This window comes from Rhinoderma darwinii, chromosome 2 (genome assembly GCF_050947455.1).
Source record: "Rhinoderma darwinii isolate aRhiDar2 chromosome 2, aRhiDar2.hap1, whole genome shotgun sequence".
NCBI lineage: Eukaryota > Metazoa > Chordata > Amphibia > Anura > Rhinodermatidae > Rhinoderma > Rhinoderma darwinii.
The window spans coordinates 112,278,929-112,298,526 of record NC_134688.1 but is presented as its reverse complement, the minus strand read 5'-3'; the positions used below and the strand labels follow the sequence as shown (position 1 = coordinate 112,298,526).

General features: G+C 42.4%; 1 protein-coding gene across 6 annotated transcripts in view; it reads left to right on the top strand.

The window, feature by feature from the left end:
• Positions 1-19,598, top strand: part of SMARCC2 (SWI/SNF related BAF chromatin remodeling complex subunit C2) — a 151,302-nt gene that overhangs the window by 87,130 nt on the left and 44,574 nt on the right. For 2 of the 6 annotated variants that reach the window (XM_075852147.1, XM_075852146.1), the window contains exons 23-28: positions 370-434; positions 948-1,077; positions 4,879-5,033; positions 5,179-5,313; positions 11,691-12,009; positions 12,401-12,484. In XM_075852147.1, the coding sequence (XP_075708262.1) occupies positions 370-434; positions 948-1,077; positions 4,879-5,033; positions 5,179-5,313; positions 11,691-12,009; positions 12,401-12,484 (888 nt within the window). Of the gene's footprint in view, positions 1-369; positions 435-947; positions 1,078-4,878; positions 5,034-5,178; positions 5,314-11,690; positions 12,010-12,400; positions 12,779-19,598 lie in introns of all 6 variants that reach the window. The other 4 variants (XM_075852144.1, XM_075852142.1, XM_075852145.1 and 1 more) reach the window with 3 other exon arrangements.

The following is a 19,598-nucleotide window of genomic DNA, read 5'->3' as shown; positions in this document are numbered from 1 at the left end:
GGAGTACAGGCTTTATAGACTTTCTATTGAGTCCGTACACGATACATTTATTTCCGGAAAAAGCCGAACAGACACGAAGCAGCTGAGCGCTCACACGAACACTTCTGCTGCTTCGTTCTAGCAATTGGTGGGGGTCTCAGTGCTTGGACCCCACCAATCCAAACTTCTGACGTGTCACTATGACATGCCAGAAGTTTGTCAAACGTTTAGCTACACTTTAAGCCACATTGTTTAGTGGGTAAAACTAGAATAGGGAGACAGAATCTAGTTATTTCATAAGTAGGTCTTCGGGAAATAAATATTTGTATTGCATGTAGTTTTGTAAATATAATTTAATTCCCAGCACTGATCTTAAAGTTTTTTTTTCAGAGGAGAATAGTACCGAAGAGCCCCCTCCTGAACCACAGCCTACGGAAGAAAAAAAAGAGCCAAAGGTACAATCCTATACGACACAGTCAATACTGCAGTGCCACAGTGATAATAACTTACTATATGTCAAATCGTTTTTTTTCTATAACTAATATTCAGTAGTCATCTGATTTGAGGATGGGCATAACTTGAATGATGCCGCGCCACTGACAGTAAGTTGGAGCTGCCTTTCACTTGATGGGACAGTTGTAATAATAAGCTTACTAAACGTAACTTTGTGGAAGTGGTTCCACAACTGGCTGTCAAAATCCAAGCTACTCCAGTTCATGTCCAGATCAACAATGACCACAATACCGAGATGACAGCCCTGCTAAAGTCCAATGAGGGGGATACGTTAATAACTCACCAGGACAGACCCTTTTAAAATACAGTGACCATTGGATTCTCTAAAGACATTGCCATCTATTAGATGTCTTAAGAAACACTGATCGGTGCTGGGGACAGATTCCCTTTTAAATATAGACCTGTTTTTATTAAATTGGCCATATTTTAATCCCTATTCCTACTTTAACCCTAAGGATTCTCCCAGTGAGTCGGTCCCAGAGGATGACACGAAAGAACGTGTGATTGATGCTACAAAGAAAGAAGACGATAAGAACAAAGATGTCGACACAGACAAAGACTCTGACAAGAGTGATGTAGATATCGGTAGGCGTTTGCAGCTTGGAAGAGAAATACTCTGATACACTTATGATATTGAAATGGTTTTACTGTAGAGTAGGGATGAAGAATTAACACCTGTTATGTTGGCACTTTCAGGTGAAAAGGATGTGTGTACGCGCGTCATAGTCTGTCTCCATTCTAAGGAGAAAATGCCGTTATGGTCTTCAGATTATAATTATAATACCTGGGTAGTGCTTTATTGCTTTTCATTTTCTTGAGTGTTCATTCTTTGCTTTGCCCTTGGCTTAAAGAGTCTCTGTCACCAGATTATAAGTGGCCTATCTCCTACATAATGTGATCGGCGCTGTAATGTAGATTACAGCAGTGGTTTTTATTTAGAAAAACAATCAATTTTGACGGAGTTATGACCTATTTTAGATTTATGCTCATGAGTTTCTTAATGCCCAACTGGACGTGTTTTTACTTTTTGACCAAGTGGCCATTGTGGAGAGAAGTGTATGACGCTGACCAATCAGTGTTCCATTTGTGGAACCTTGGATCAGGTTCCTGTAAAGGCTTGCACCCATCATATTACATCAAATATTCTCTCCGGTGCTGTGATCACCTTCCTTTCTTCAGCTGACCAATCAGTGACCAGTCAGTGTCATAAACTTCTCTCCATTCTTGTGCTCCGCACATAGTGATCCTCCGTTGTTCACTATGTGCAGTCACATACTCACACGTTAACGTTACTGAAGTGTCTTGAGAGTTAATAGACATCACCTCCAGCCAGGACGTAATGTCTATTCACAATCCCAACACTTCGGTAACGTTTGTGTGGGATTTACAGCACAGCAAGCATAATCTTCCGAGATCACGCTTGCTGTCATTAAGTGCTGTCACTATGTGCTGATTACATGAATTGAGAGAAGTGTATGACGCTGATTGGTCACTGATTGGTCAGCGTCATGCACTCCTCTGTACAACGCCCACTTTGTCAAAAAGTAAAAACACGCCCAGTTGTCCATTGAGAAACTCATTAGCTTAAATCTAATATAGGCCATAACTCAGTCAAAAATGATCATTTTTCTAAATAAAAAAACACTGCTGCAATCTACATTACAGTGCTGATCACATTACGTAGAAGATAGGCCACTTATAATGTGGTGACAGAGCCTCTTTAAGATCGAAACCCTAAATAAGTAGTCATGAAGTGCCTTTGGCTAATTTCTACATTCTCTTATAGACTGCAGTAGCCCAAGATCCACCATCTGTCTTAGAGCCGTACATTTTTATTTTAATGAGTATGGGGGAGTAAGCTGCTTCCAGGCACATCCGGCATTGGTTTATATCCTGCGGCTTATTTTTTGCGGGGCGAACTGTAGTTTCTATTGGAACCATTTATATTTTTTTTCATGTTACGGCGTTCACCGTGCGTGTTAAATAATGCTATATTGTAATAGTTCAGATTACTTCAGAGGGAAAATGGGGGATTTTTGAACTTTTTTAACACTAAAGACGTAAACTTTTTTTTTACACATTTCATCAGTCCCCCTAGGGGACTTGAACCAGCCTTGATTAGGCCCCTGGGCTGCCATGACAACCATCGGTTCCCCCGATCACATCGCAGGGTGGTGATGAGCTGTCAGAGGGGAGCGCTCCCCTCTCTCTAACTATAAAAGAGTATCCGGCACAACAATTTTGAAACAAAGGTATTTTTTATTTTGTTTTTAATGCCAGTGGCAGAGTGTAACGTTTCGGTCTAAGTGACCTTCATCAGGCACTGAGCCGTGCTGGGAAACTGAACAGACGAGCGCTAGTGGTGCTGATAGCGGCTGGCTAATGTCTTAGATGCTACGATCAGGCTTGATCGCAGCATCTAAGGGGTAAAATGGCCAGGAACAGCGCGATCGCTGTTCTTGGCTGTTAGTCCCGGGTGATAGCTGTAAAACACTGCTGACACCCACTGTGTACGGAGCGGGCTCAGCTGGTGAGCCCGCTCTAAACATCACCCCCCAAACCACGACGCAATAGTACGTCGTGATGCACAAACAGGTTAACCCGTTAGTGACCGGCCCATCGTGTTTTTACGTCGGTCACTAACGGGCCTTATTCCGATGCCATAGACTTTTTACGTCGCGGCATCGGAATAAGTAAACAGAGCAGGGAGCTGTCAAATCTCCCTGCTCTCAGCTGCTAGAGGCAGCTGAGGGCTGGGGGCGTCCCTGCTCTGCCGGGTGAGATCGATATTAGTATCGATCTCACCCGTTTAACCCCTCAGATGCGGTGCACAATAGCGTGCACAATAGCGTGCACCGCATCTGAGTGGTTTTGGAGAGAGGGAGGGAGCTCCCTCTCTCCCCGACCGACACGCGGCGATACGATCGCCGAGTGTCTGTGTCTCCAATGGCAGCCGGGGGTCTAATAAAGGCCCTCAGGTCTGCCTGGAGTGAATGCCTGCTAGATCATGCCGCAGGCATGACCCAGCAGATGCCTGTCAATGTTAAACGGACAGGCAGTAATACACTGCAATACAAAAGTATTGCAGTGTATTTTACAATAGCGATCGGAGAATCGCATATTATAGTCCCCTAGTGGGACTAGTAAAAAAGTGAACATTTTTTTTAATAAAGTTCATTTTAAAAAAAATGAAAAACCCAGCTTTTCCCCTTACAAAATGCTTTACTATTAAAAAAACAAAATAAAGTTAAAAAGTTACACATATTTGGTATCGCCGCGTCCGTAACGACCCCGACTATAAATCTATTACATTATTTAACCCGCACGGTGAACGCCGTAAAAAATGTAATAAAAAACTATGGAAAAATTGCTGTTTTCTGTGAATACTGACTTTAAAAAAATTTGATAAAAAGTGATCAAAAAGTCGCATCTACTCCAAAATGGTACCAATAAAAACTACAAGTCATACAACCGCATCGGCGAAAAAATAAAAACGTTACGGCTCTTCAAATATGGAGACACAAAAACAAATAATTTTGGTATCGTTGCAATCGTAACAACCCGCTGAATAAAGTTATTGTGTTATTTATATCACACGGTAAACGGCGTAGATTTAAGACGTGAAAGAGTGGCGAAATTTCAGATTTTTTTCTATTTCCCCCCAAATAAAAGTTAATAAAAGTTAATCAATAAATAATATGTCCCCCAAAATGGTGCTATTAAAAAATACAACTTGTCCCGCAAAAAACAAGACCTTATACAGCTATGTCGATGCAAAAATAAAAAGGTTATAGCTCTTGGAATGCGACGATGGAAAAACGTAAAAAATGGCTTGGTCATTAAGGTTTAAAATATGCTGGTCATTAAGGGGTTAACCCTCATTTATTGGCTCAACCTTATTGCTTTTAGAATAGGCAGGAACATCACTAAGGAATTATTTTTTTCATAAGTGGGTTCTCAATGCCTTATTCAATTGGACTAGTTTGTTTCTTGGTCTTTTGCCTTGTATGAATAAAACTTGATAGTACAATCATACAAGAGACCGTCCTCACTTGAATAGGTTAAATTAGGCCATCCTATCTTCTGTATGCCTATGCTGATGAGGGAGAAGAAATATTTTACTTACACTTATTAGTGTTAAAATCTTTTCCTTGTTTAAGTTGCGGACACATTTATCATGGTTATATTTCTTTTGTAGTTTTAGTGCTGACGAGGCCTATTTTAGCATTCGATGAGTCACTTTTTTTTCTTTCCAGTTTTCGGAGAAAAGTATTTTACACTAATTACTAAAGAAATCTAAATGACGATCGGTGTGAAATCTCCTCTCAGAACTCTACAGTAACTGGCTGCTTGTCTGCTTTTCAAATGACTTTGTTTCTATTGCAGCAGATGGGGAGAAAGTTTTGGACAGTAAAGAAGGATCAGAAGAGACAGATAAGGAAGAGACTGAAGCCAAGAATAAGGTAGAAAGAGACATTGGAGAAGGCAACCTGTCTACAGCTGCTGCTTCTGCTTTGGCGGCTGCTGCTGTCAAGGCTAAGGTGAGTACGATATCTGGTCATACAGTTGGCTGCATACTGATACTGTGATATACCCTGCAACATTATATCTGTTAACTGTTATGTTATATGAGACTGTAAATATCACATTGCCTTCTCATCACAGTAATGATTTCTTTTTCATTAGCACTTGGCAGCAGTGGAAGAGCGCAAGATCAAGTCTCTAGTGGCTCTGCTAGTGGAGACCCAGATGAAGAAGCTGGAAATTAAACTAAGGCACTTTGAGGAGCTTGAAACCATCATGGACAGAGAGAGGGAAGCTGTACGTTCTGATTTAATACCAGGCTTAGGTCCCCTGCACACGGCCGTAGCCGTAATCGCGGTCCGTGATTATGGGCACAACCGGCCGCAGACAGTCAGCCGCGTTTGCGGGCTGTGCTCCCATTATAAAGTATAGGTACACGGTCCATAAAATCAAAAAATAGGATGTCCTATTTTTTTACGGATGCTTTCTATGGCCCTGACACCTTCCCTTAATTATACGGGAAGGTGCCCGATGGCCATTGAAATGAATGGATCAGTATTTCGATCCTTAATTATGGTCCTTAATTGCAGATCAAAATTACTGTCGTGTGCTTGGGGCCTTACATGGCTCAATTGTTGTTTTACTTTAGCCACTTAACACTTTGTACTCCGTTCTGTTTAAGTAGAACAACATTATAGGGTATTCTTGAGTACAGCTCAGAAGTAACCATTTTGTTACATGAGGAGTCAGGTGTAAATGATCTCACCTGACCGCTTTATCCAGTTGTAGATCGCTGTAGAATGTTGCACACACAGAAGAGAATATTGGAGTGAAATTAGGATATTAGATGGTGCATAGCATTTTCCCGATGAAGCATTTGAATGTGCAGTTTTATAAAATTAATGCTAGTATAAAATAGTAAATATTAAGACAATATTGGCAGATAGGCATTACATAATGGTGGAGTAAGATAAAAATATTATTATGCTTAATATTGATAGGGTTGTCCAGGACATTTAAAAGGCTGGCTGCATGCATAGCATGTGATTAAGTAACAAAATAAGTAATACTCACTTAGAACTACTGCTTCGGTGATCTCCATCTGTCTGTTTACTTTTACAGGAAATGATGACATCCCGTTCTGTCGTTGTGACCGCTGAAGCCACTTATTGGCCTCAGTGGTAATGGGCCGTCCACATCACCGCAAGGGCCAGTGATTGGCTGCAGTGATTACACGGCTAGAATGGGATGTCATCACTTCCTGTAGAAGTAAACAGACCGGGAGAGACCACCGAAGCAGCAGCGGGGGATTTACCAGGCGAGTATTAATTATTTTGTTATTTTATCATATTCATTGCCTGCAGGCCTGTCTTTTAAATGTCCCGGAAAACCCCTTTAATCATTACATATTTATCTTTTTCATGCATAAATGCATTTGACTCCAGTGTGTTTTTAGAAGTACCAAAAAGTAGTATTTCCTAACTAATATTCTGGGCTAAATAATAAACAATGGCCTTGATGTGATCAGATTGGTAATTCTTACCTCGCTAGTTTTTTCACTTATTTTAAGTGAGAGTTTCTTTGAACACATTCAGTTTTGAGGTGATTCGTAAGCTGCATGCTCCATGGTTTTATGCTCGCTGATCTAGGTCAGTGGCTAGAAAGTGACATGTGTCTATCAGTATGGCCTTTTAGTTGTTGGCATCTGCAGATACTATTGCGCACCAATGACACCAGTTATCTCATAACATTATTTAACCCCTTCCCGCCCAATCACGTACATTTACGTGATTAAAGCTGGTGGCTTACCGCCTTTTCACGTAAATGTACGTCATGGAGATGAAGCTGGCTCAGGAGCTGAGCCAGCGACATCACCGCCGGGTGACAGCTGTATGTTACAGCTGTCACCCTGAGGTATCGGCCAGGACCGGAACTAGCCTCCGATCCGGCCGATTAACCCCTCACATGCTGCGTTCAATAGAGATCGCAGCATGTGAGGAGTTTATAGCCACCGGCACCCCAGCAACGTGATCGCTGGGTTGCCGGTGGCTGCAAAGGCGATCGGAGGGCTAATACTTACCTCCCGATGAGCCTGTAACGGAATCCTCCTATGCCCCGTCGTCGGCGGGGCCCAGGAGGCTTCCGGTACCATCGGCAAGATGGCGCCGGCTCAGCTTCCGGCTCAGAAGCTGAGTCGGCGTCATTAGCAGTGGGTGTCCGCTGTATGTTACAGCGGACACCCCGATCTATCGGCAGGAACCGGAGCTAGCTCCGATTCCTGGCATTAACCCCTTCGATGCAGCGATCCATTGTGATCGCTGCATCCTAGAGGTTTGTAGCAAATCGGCAGCCTTGCCACGCGATGGCAAGGCTGGCGACTGCTACCATGGCAACAGGAGCCCTAACAATGGACTCCTGTCTGCCATTACGTAAGCTGATTAGGCCCCGCCCAGAGGCGGAGCCAGATCGGCTTGCTGTCAGTGAACAACTAACAGTTCCAATACATTGCACTACATAGGTAGTGCAATGTATTAGAACATCAAACAAACAGTTGGACATTCAAGTCCCCTAGTGGGACTAAAGAAAAGTGTAAAAAAGTAAAAATAAAAGTTGTAAAACATACAATAAAAGTTTCAAGTAATAACACAAAACACAATCGCCCTTTTTCCCTTATCAAGTCATTTATTATTGAAAAAAATAATAAAGCCATACATATTTGGTATCGCTGCGACCGTAACGACCTAAACTATAAAAATATTATGTTATTTATCCAGCGCAGTGAACGCCGTAGAAAAAAACCTCAAAAACACTGCCATAATTACTGTTTTTTTGGTCACCGTCTTCCAAAAATTTAAAAAAAAAGTGATCAAAAAGTCGCATGTATCCAAAAACGGTACCTATAAAATCTATACCTCGTCTCGCAAAAAACAAACCCTCACACCGCACCATCGACGAAAAAATGTAAAAGTTATGGCTCTCACAACATCGCGGCAGAAGAAATACATTCTCTTTCCAAAAGTAATTTTATTGTGCAAAAAGTTATAAAAAAGTTCTATAAATTTGGTATCGCCGGAATCGTACTGACCCGCAGAATAAAGGTAACATGTAGTTTATAACATACGGTGAACGCTGTATATAAAAAAACAAGCTATGGCAGAATTGCTGTTTTTTTGTCACCTTGCCTCCCAAAAAAGGATAACAAGTGATCAAAAAGTTGCATGTACCCCAATATGGTACCAATAAAAGCTACAGCTCGTCCCGTAAAAAAACTGCCCTCATACCACTACGTCTATGAAAAAATAAAATAAGTTAAGGCTCCAATAATTCAGGAAAGAAAAATATGCAGTTGTGCCCGAGGGGAACATTTCTTCTGTTTCAAAAGGCGATGTATGAAGGCACTAAAATTAGGGAACCAGGAAGGGGAGAGCCCAAATATATCTGCTGGAAGCGAGGGCGCCCATATTATACCAGGACAACACTTTCCCGGCAAAATTCCCCAAACTTCAAAGGTGCGGAGTGTGGACCAAAAGGGGCATAAGGAAGGACGCCAGTTATCAGTGCGACACCGGCCTGTGCAGAAAGGATTGTGTCACAGCGTAACACACACCTATGGATAATTTTATTATATTTTTTACCTTATTATTATACCACCTGACTATGCCCCGATGTACTCTGCCGAGCTCACATATGCCCCACATTATAAACGGAAACAACAGTGATACTCCAAACAAAACTATTACCAAGCAAATTCCATGCTCCAAAAGCCAAATGGCGCTCCCACCGATCTGAGCCCTACAGCATGCCCAAACAGCTGTTTATGTCCACATATATGGCATCGCCATACCCGGGAGAACCCTTTTAACAATTTTTGAGGTGTGTGTCCCCAGTGGCACAAGCTGGGCACGACATATTTGACAATGAATTGGCATATCTAGGGCAAAATTTTAATTTGTACCTTCGGCAGCGCAATCATTTATGGAAAAGACACGTGGGGTGAAAATGCTCACTACACCCCTTAATAAATGCCTTGTGGGGTGTAGTTTCCAAAATGGGGTCACTTCTCAGGGGTTTCTTTTATTTCACATCTGAGCCTCTGCAATTGTGAACCAATACTTTATATGTCGCCAAATTAGGCCTCAATTTTACATGGTACTCTTTCACTCCTGAGCCCTGTCGAATGTCCAGGCAAAAGATTAGGGCCACACGTAGGGTGCTTCTAAAACCGGGAAACACCGCATAAAAATTGAGAGCTGTCTTGTTAGGGTGGCACAAGCCGGGCACCACATATTGGCGTATCTAAGGAAAAATTCCCAATTTCACTCTCCCACATCGTGTGCACACGAATTTCTGCAAAACACCTGTGGGGTTAACATGCTCACTACACCCCCTAGGTGAATACCTTGAGGGTGTTGTTTCCAAAATGGGGTCACTTCTGGGGGGGACTGTTTTGGTTCAACAGGGACTTTGCAAATGCAACATAGCGACCAGAAACCAAATGCAGCAAAATCTGTACACCAAAAGCAAATGGTGCTCCTTCCCTTCTGAGCCCTGCCGTGTGTCTAAACAGCAGTCTATGACCACGTGTGGGGTATTGCCGTACATCAGAGAAGTTGCTTTAAAAATTTTGGGGTTCTTTTTTTCCTTTATTTGTTGAGAAAATTAAAAATTTTGAGCTAAAGCTACGTCTTATTGACGAAAAAGGATTTTTTTTATTTTCACTGCCCAATTCTAATAAAATCTATGAAACACCTGTGGTGTCAAAATGCTCACTACACCCCTAGATGGATTCCTCAAGGGGTGTAGTTTTCTCAATGGAGTAATTTTTTTGGCGTTTTCACTGTTTTGTCCCCTCAGGGGCTTTGCAAATGCGACGTGGTCTCCGCAAACCATTCCTGCTAAATTTGAGCTCCAAATGGCGCTCTTTTCCTTTTAAGCCCTGCCGTGTGTTCAAACAGCTGTTTATTACCACATGTGGGGTATTGTTTTACTCGGGAGAAATTGCTTTACAAATGTTGCGGTGCTTTTTCTCCTTTAGTCCTTGTGGAAATTAGAAAAAATTAGCTAAACCTACATTTTCTTTGAAAGAATGTAGATTTTAATTTTCACGGCCTACTTCCAATAATTTCTGCAAAAAACCTGCGGGGTCAAAATGCTCACTAGACCCCTAGATAATTTCCTCAAGGGGTGTAGTTTCCCAAATGGGGTCACCTTTTGGTGGATTTCCACTGTTTTGGCACCGAAAGAGCCCTTCAAACCTGACTTGGAGCCTAAAATATTTTCTAATAAAAAGGAGGCCCAAAATCCACAAGGTGCTCCTTTGCTTCCGAGGCCGGTGCTTCAGTCCATTACCACACTAGGGCCACATGTGGGGTATTTCTAAAAACTGCAGAATCTGGGCAATAAATATTGAGTTGCGTTTCTCTGGTAAAAACTTCTGTGTTACAAAAAAAATAGATTAAAAATGAATTTCTGCAAAAAAAAAATGAAATTTTAAAATTTCACCTCCACGTTGATTTAATTTCTGTGAAACATTTAAAGAGTTAAGAAACTTTCTAAATGCTGTTTTGAATACTTTGAGGGGTGAAGTTTTTAAAATGGGGTGACTTATTGGGGGTTTCTAATATATAAGGCCCTCAAAGCCACTTCAGAACTGAACTGGCCCCTGTAAAAATAGCCTTTTGAAATTTTCTTGAAAATGTGAGAAATTGCTGCTAAAGTTCTAAGCCTTGTGATGTCATAGAAAAATAAAAGGACGTTCAAAAAACGATGCAAATATAAAGTAGACATATGGGGGATGTTAATTAGCAACAATTTTGTGTGGTATAACAGCCTGTCTTACAAGCAGATACATTTACATTTAGAAAAATGCTAATTTTTGCAATTTTTCACAAAATTTTGGTGTTTTTCACTGATAAATATTGAATTTATCGACCAAATTTTTCCACTAACATAAAGTCCAATGTCTCACGAGAAAACAATCTCAGAATCGCTTTGATAGGTAAAAGCATTCCGGAGTTATTACCACATAAAGTGAAATATGTCAGATTTGAAAAAATGGGTCTGGTCCTGAAGGCCAAAATGAGCTTGGTCCTGAAGGGGTTAAACTGTTTAGCAATATCTAAGATCAGAGATTTCCAACATTTTTAATAGGTGGTTTTGATTCACATAAAAAAAGCTATGACCAAAGTCAAATTACTGATAGAGACATTACAACCAATTACTAATACATATGATGGAACATCCAAGCAAAACAATTTAATGTGTAAAAATCCAAGTAATAATGAAACGAAGACTATAGTGCAAAGTTTAACTTGACAGTGCGGCCACAGTGCCAAATATCTAATACGTAATTTTGTCCCAGGAGCCAAGTGACAATATTAGGATTCCTAGCCGGGTGTCAACAGATCGGCCACTGGTTGTTACCCTGGTGCCAAATTTTAGTATAATGAAACATATGACATTCCAGTTGTCATTTGTGCACAATCGTATTTTGTTAAAAGCTGGCGAGACACATGGAGAGGGGGCAACTGGTTGGAGAAACAGTATTCGGCTTTATATACCTGATGTACCATTTGTTTTATTTGAATTTGAGTCTCAAGTTTCAAATTGTTGGCGGCCGATTACTAGTCCTCAAAATATTTTGCCTGATTTGTTATGTATTTTTTATTCCGTAGCTGGAATACCAGCGACAGCAGCTTCTAGCAGACAGACAATCCTTTCATATGGAGCAGTTAAAATACGCAGAGCTGAGAGCCCGTCAGCAACACTTCCAGCAGATTCAGAACCAACACCAGCAGCAACACCCGACCCCACCTAGTGGTCAGCCTGTGCCACCCACTGCTCACTCCATCCCAGTGCCACAACCGTCTGTCACACCTGGGACTGTAATTTCCGCAAGCAGTTCAGAGGGAATTGTTCAGCCAAATGCGTCTTCAGTTCAGCCGTCAGTGAATAGTCAACAGCAAGGAGCAACACAGCCCAGTCCAGCGCACAGTGAGTGACCGGACTCTTGGTCTGATTTTTTAATAATACTCTATATGCTTGTTTTGCTTTTAAGGCATACGTTTTACCACTTTTCACCCCTATTATGCAACTATTGTGTTCTTTCAAGTAGTCCACTTGGCTAAAGACAAGCTACATCTTTTATTGACATTTTTATTTTCCCGAGCATTTTGAAAAATCTGCTTTTGTGAGATTGAGCATTTCTGGTGTCCGACACCCTCAATACAATGCAGTTGTCAGATTTTTCACTTTGTATGACCTGCGTTACCACTAGATCTTACAAGTCACTGCTGCTAATTTGTTTATTATTATTATTATGTGTGTCTATTATATTTAAGTATTAAACAATGACAATGGCTATATCTCAATATCTTTTCTGCAGGTTCTGGAGCATACACAGTTCAACAAACACCTAACCCAATGATCCCAACAGCAGTACCAGTTCCTTCCCAGCCACCGTTGCCCGGTAATCAGTACCCCAGCATGCCTCTGCCTGTCCCATTTAATATGGGTAGTGATTTAGTTGACTCTATTCATCACAACCCTTCAACTAACCCCTACTCAATTCACCATTCCATGCATGGCATCTTCCCTCCAACAGCATGTCGTGTTGGTGGGGCACCTCCACTTCCACATAACCCTGTCATAACCATGTCTCCTCCCAACTTGCCGTCCTCCCTGAGTTCAGCTGCATCGCATAGCCCTGCCATCGTAGCCGCAATGCAGGGAGGCTCTACCATCACTTCCAGTCCTGTGCCAGGTGAGCTCAATGGGTAGTCATTCTGAGCCACATTCAAAAAGTACAGGGAATATTTCTTATCAATGTTAAAAGTAGTGATGATGCAGAGAATATTATAAACCGTGATTGTGTTGTGTAGCTAAGAATATATATTGTTTAAAGTGTAGCTATACGTTTGGCAAACTTCTGACATGTCAGAAGTTTGGATTGGTGGTGGTCCGAGCACTGAGACCCCCACCAATCGCTAGAACGACGCAGCTGAAGCTCTCGTGTGAGCGCTCAGCCGCTTCGTGTCTCTTCTGCTTTTTCTGGAAATGTATCGGTGTACGGTCCCCATAGAAAGTCTATGAGCCCGTACTCCGATACATCGGCTTTCCGGAAAAAGCCGAACAGAAACGAAGCAGCTGAGCGCTCACACGAAAGCTTCAGCTGCGTCGTTCTAGCGATTGGTGGGGGTCTCAGTGCTCGGACCCCCACCAATCCAAACTTCTGACAGGTCAGGAGTTTGTCAAACGTTTAGCTACACTTTAAACATTAGTAGTTTATGTGCTTTAAAATGAATCCAAGGACCTACTGTTTCTTGCCAGGCATTACAAGACACTACCTAGTCTTCTAGCATACCCCCAGTTATAAGTGCGGCAATGTCTCCTGCCAAAAATTTTAAAGTGATGGTGGGAACCAAAGCCAGGAGAGTTGGCAGATGTGGCTTAAGGAGCTTTGCAGGGGAAGCTTTAACAATTGGTGTTAAAGAGGCTCTGTCACCAGATTTTGCAACCCCTATCTCCTATTGCAGCAGATCGGCGCTGCAATGTAGATAAGAGTAACGTTTTTATTTTTAAAAAACGAGCATTTTTGGCCAAGTTATGACCATTTTTGTATTTATGCAAATGAGGTTTGCAAAAGTCCAAGTGGGCGTGTATTATGTGCGTACATCGGGGCGTGTTTACTTCTTTTACTAGCTGGGTGTTCTGACGAGAAGTATCATCCACTTCTCTTCAGAACGCCCAGCTTCTGGCAGTGCAGACACAGCCGTGTTCTCGAGAGATCACGCTGTGTCGTCACTCACTTCCTGCCCCAGGTCCTGCATCGTGTCGGACGAGCGAGGGCACATCGGCACCAGAGGCTACAGTTGATTCTGCAGCAGCATCGGCGTTTGCAGGTAAGTCGATGTAGCTACTTACCTGCAAACGCTGATGCTGCTGCAGAATCAACTGTAGCCTCTGGTGCCGATGTGGCCGACACGATGCAGGACCTGGGGCAGGAAGTGAGTGACGTCACAGCGTGATCTCTCGAGAACACGCTGTCTGCACTGCCAGAAGCTGGGCGTTCTGAAGAGAAGTGGATGATACTTCTCGTCAGAATGCCCAGCTAGTAAAAACGCCCCGATGTACGCACATAATACACGCCCACTTGGACTTTTACTTTAAACACGCCCACTTGGACTTTTGCAAGCCTCATTTGCATAAATACAAAAATGGTCATAACTTGGCCAAAAATGCTCGTTTTTTAAAAATAAAAACGTTACTGTAATCTACATTGCAGCGCCGATCTGCTGCAATAGCAGATAGGGGTTGCAAAATCTGGTGACAGAGCCTCTTTAAGCCCTTCACTTCCAAGAGATTTTGTTCAGTTTTGCCACTTTTGACGTACACAAATTAGACCTGAAATGTAAAGCAAAAAATATATATATTTTATACCCCCATACCCAAATATTTTCTGAAAGTAGACACTTGCCACATCGTGAAAATGCCACACGGCTCTTATGGCCACGTTCATGGAGTTCTTCATCAAAGTGTAAAAGTTGGTAAAAAATGCTGAAAATTCATGTTTGTGGTTAAAAGTCTGGCCCAAACAAAAAATGAGATGGATAACACTAAAAGTAAAAGATGTGCAGCGTTCATACATGCCATTTATTCCTGTCAACGTACTCCTATCTTTGCAAAATCATGAAAACTGAAGAGACCAAAAATGTCCACAATTTAGAGGTCAGTAAACATCACAAAATAGTTTCAGCAATAATTTAAACTTATGGCGTATCCCATACTTTCTTGGCAGTAAAAAGGTTCAACTTTTGAAGGGAGATGCAGTCGCACTTGTATCTGGAGGTATACTTTCAAGAGTAAATGTTTCAATTTACTCTCTAGCAATAAATCAGTAGAACAGGTTCGGATAAGAAATATTGTTAGATGTCTTACTACAGAAAAATGCTTCTCTCTTGTTATTAGCCACCTCTCCCTCCTACCTCATGATCTGGTCACTCTCTCTCAATTGACTGTTAAAAATCCGTCTTCAGTGAAGCAGTGATGAAGACGGGTTATCAGCCTCACTGACATCAGGCTACAGCTCCTGCCCATAGATATCTGTAGGGAGGGAAAGGAGTAGGGTGCTGCTGTACAAAGATAAAGACAAACCGAGTTGCTGATTTTAGTGTTTTACTACCTCTCACCGCAGTGCTCAATTTACAACAAGACTGCTCATTACTACTGTATAATGTCCTCCGTGCTGCTGCTTGGATTTCCTCTTCTCTGTTCTGTGTATGAAAGACATCACAGCAGCAAGTCTCCGCCACTTCTGACACTAAGCTCTTTAAAAACTGACAATTAGAGATGTGTCCTGTTTTTTTCCTCCTCTGCATTCTCCAAGTCTTTTTGTGGTCTGAAATAACAGGATTTTGCATTACTCACTGTAAAACCCTTTTTTGTCACGTTTAATGGGGGACACAGATGATAACCTTGGGTAATAGCTGCTGCCTCTAGCAGGCGAACACTAAGAAAAAAAGGATTTGCCCCTATACACCTCTTGCAGGCACTGAACTAACTCATCTGTACATAAGCAGTAGGAATAGCAGAGAAAACATAAAAGGTTATAAGTCTTAACGACAACAGTGAGGCATATGCGAACCAGAGGAAAAAACACATGAAGGAAAAATTAGGTGACTGTCCCCCAATAAACATGAGAGGGATTTTATGGTGAGTAATAAAAAAAAAAAATACTGTTTTCTCATCCATGTCATTGGGGGACATGTTCAAAACCTGTCCCAAGGGATATGAAAGAGAAGATTAGTGCAGTCAGTACAAACCTGCCTGGAAGAGAACGGACAGAGCTGAGACCTGACCTTTGACAGAGGCTAGGCCAAGACCCAGGTACAGGCCTTCTTGAAAAATGAAGAGCGGACGAGAGAGAGAGAATTTGTAACAAAGGAATTTGCCTCTCCTCGCACTAACGGAAAAAACTTTCTATAGTAAATCCGAGAGGAAGACAGCTTTTTAGCCTTAAGCATGGTTTGGATGACTTCTATCAGAGGAACCAACCAGAACGTTGTCAGGACCAACCACTGGACCAGAGGAGTAAAAGAAGAGGGAAGCATACTGAAAGGAGTAAAAGAATCCATCGACGAGTCAGAATTGCAGGTCGAGTATAAAAATAGAGAAATTGTCTCGCTGGAAGAGACCATCAAAAACAAAATTTGCATGCAGTGACAGATCAACACTAGAGCGATCTTCTGGAGAGCCCAAATACCCTGTTGCAAGGAGAGCAGCTTGTCATTCGGAAGGAGAATCCTGGACTGGGTGTATCTAAACATGCCGAGAAAGATCAGACGTTGCGAGGGGAAGGATTCGATGTCCAGTGTTATCTGAAGGATTTCTAGATTTATGACCTGGAAGGTGCCTAGATCATGTTCTCATCCAGGTATGGAATGGCCACAAAAACAAGAATGAAGGAGAGCCATCACAGAGGATAGCATTTTTGTGAAGACCTTTTGGGGCCATTGACAATGCGAATGGGAGAGCCACGAATTGCTAATGGAAAGATCGGATCTCGAAGTGAAGGGACACACAGATGAGGATGTTCAGATACTCGTCCTTGATGTCCACTTATGAAAGCAATTCCCCCTGCTGAATGGATGCAATCACTGAGTTCAAAGTTTTTATTTGGAAATGATGGCACTTCACTTTACAGTTCAGGTGTTTTAATCCAATATCTGGCACACCTTTCCCGCCTTTGGAATGACAAAGAGATTGGAGTAAAATATATAGAACCATTCCTGTGGAGGAACCATGGTACAATCGCTTTCTGGGAGACTGAATGGCAAGGAAAAAAGCGGAAGGCTCCCTCCAGGGTACTGTGCAGAAAAGGAGATCTGGGGAGTGGAAGAAAATTATTTTTTTAGCCCGTAGAGATTACCTTGAGGACCCAGACATCAGAAACGTGGGAGAGCCAGATGTCTCTAGCGGATGCTGTCCTTCATGCAGAACTGGATTTTCCGTGCGGAGGTTTGGAAGCCTGTGGTCAAGGGCACTCATAGAGGTGTGGCTTATTTTGCTGGTTTTGCTTCCTGGAAGAAGGGCACAGGCTGGAGAAGCGCCAAAAGTGAAACTGAGCCACGTTCTTCCAGGCAGGACGGGTGTTATCGGGCAAACTTTAGGGCAAATAAGAACTCTTAACCCCCCATGGCCTCAGGAATGATTTTGTCCAAGGGACTGCCGAAAACATGAGAGCCTGGGAAAGGGTGAGCTATACCCAAGAACATCATCTATGTCCCCCAAGGAGAGGGGGAATGTGTTATTACTCATTCACACACAACAATGGCTTAGTGGCGGTTTACACTAAGTTTTTTGGTCTATGTTTGACTTGTATGCCAGAAAAAACTCCAGACACTCATAGGCTATAATGGTATCCGTTTAATGAATGCATCATGAACTCTGAGGAACCTTTTTATGATGTATCCATTAAACAGGTACCATTAAAGCCAACTGTTAGGCATCCATGTAACGCATCCTTAAAGAGGCTCTGTCACCAGATTATCAAATCCCTATCTCCTATTGCATGTGATCGGCGCTGCAATGTAGATAACAGTAAAGTTTTTTGTTTTTTTTTAAAACGATCATTTTTGGCCAAGTTATCAGCAATTTTATATTTATGCAAATGAGCCTTTCTAATGGACAACTGGGCGTGTTTTCTCTTATTTCCAACTGGGCGTGTATTGTGTTTGTAACATCTGGGCGTGTTTACTTGTTTTACTAGCTGGGTGTTGTGAATAGAAGTGTATGATGCTGACATATGATGCTGACATACCCTTCTATTCACAACGCCCAGCTAGTAAAACAAGTAAACACGCCCAGATGTTACAAACACAATACACGCCCAGTTGGAAATAAGAGAAAACACGCCCAGTTGTCCATTAGAAAGGCTCATTTGCATAAATATAAAATTGCTCATAACTTGGCCAAAAATGATCGTTTTAAAAAAAAAACAAAAACTTTACTGTTATCTACATTTCAGCGCCGATCACCCTCCCCTCCTTGTAGCTAACACCATTGGGACTCCCTCTAGGAGTGTAGTTTCCGACACTACGGCCGGGAATTCCTGTCCTGGACGAGCCCCTGACTGTAGGACCCGTGGTGTAAGCTGCACATAAATCAGCTGTATGAGACAGCGCCCTTGATCTGTCTGCGGTGCTCCTGTCGGCAGTACAGAAGCCCGCACTCATACCGGGCTGGCTTCCTTACAGCAGATGGGAGCATAGGAGACCGCGCAGGACGCGGTCTCATACAGCTGATATTTGTGCAGCTTACACCACAGACTGCAGCCCATCCATGCTGCTGTGTAGCATAAGTATGTAACAGACAATGTTACATACCAGTTCTGATAAGGGCTCAGCTAACTTACTAGCTTACTCAGCTGGCCTTTACTTATGTGCCGAGTACAGGACGGCTCCAGGGCTACTGCATGTGCCTGGGGGCTGTACTATAGACTTGAATAGAACTCAAGAGAGGTGGTCGGGCATGGAGCTACTGCGCATGCTCCAGCATGCGCATTCCCGAGATCCTGGCCATCCTCACTGCAAAATAAAGAGGTAGAACGGCGCAAGCGCGGCCACTGCTGCTTAATCACGGCGCTGGTCGTAACCATAAGAAACAGGTTTCAAACAATGAAGGGAAGCCTGGCTGGAGAATAATTCATATCTGCAAAACAGTACAGATTTTAAACATGAATGTATTTACTAAAATACAAATATTTACATTATCTAACATTTTAAACATGATTGCTGAGTTGGAAATACTCCTTTAACTTATTTATCAGACTCCTTTCATCCTCCCTCCTTGCACTGATCACTCACTCTATTCACTAGTAAAATCTGTATTCAGTGAGGGAGAGATGAAGACAGCTCAATGTGGGATCAGGTTATAGCTGCCCATAAAAGTATATGGAGGGGGGAGCAGGAGGTGGGAGCACATGCAGAGAGAGATAGAAGCTGCTGCTACTGCTTGTAGTAAGTTTTTTACTAGAGTCCATCACTGGGGTGAGACAGTAAAACATTTACGAGCAACAGCATGGAGCAGATTACACAGCAGTAAGGCGCAGTGTAGCTGTGAATCCAGCACTGGTTACATACAACACTAGAAGCAGCAGTGTCTGTCTGTGTCCCCCCTCTGACTCCCTCCCGCAGCTCCTTTCTCCTGCCCTCCTTAGACTTTTATGGGCAGCTGTAAGCTGATTCCTCAGTGAGCTGTCTTAATCTCTGCCTCACTGAATACGGATATTACCATTTTATAGAGAGAGAGTGATTAATGCAGGAGGGTGTGTGTGCCTGATAGGCTGGGTTCTCAAGTCGTGGTTTAAATGTGGTTTACAGGTGACATACTGGTGCATGAAAGTCACAAACTCATGCAATTTTACTTTTTTTTTTTCTAAGTGACATGTTCAGTTTCAGATGATATTCCTGCAGGTGGAGGTGCCTTTTGATTTTACGTTGAATCAGTGTTTATTAGAAAATGTTTCAGATACAACACAATAAATGGCACAAAACAAAAAAAAAAGGAAGGGAACATTGACCTAT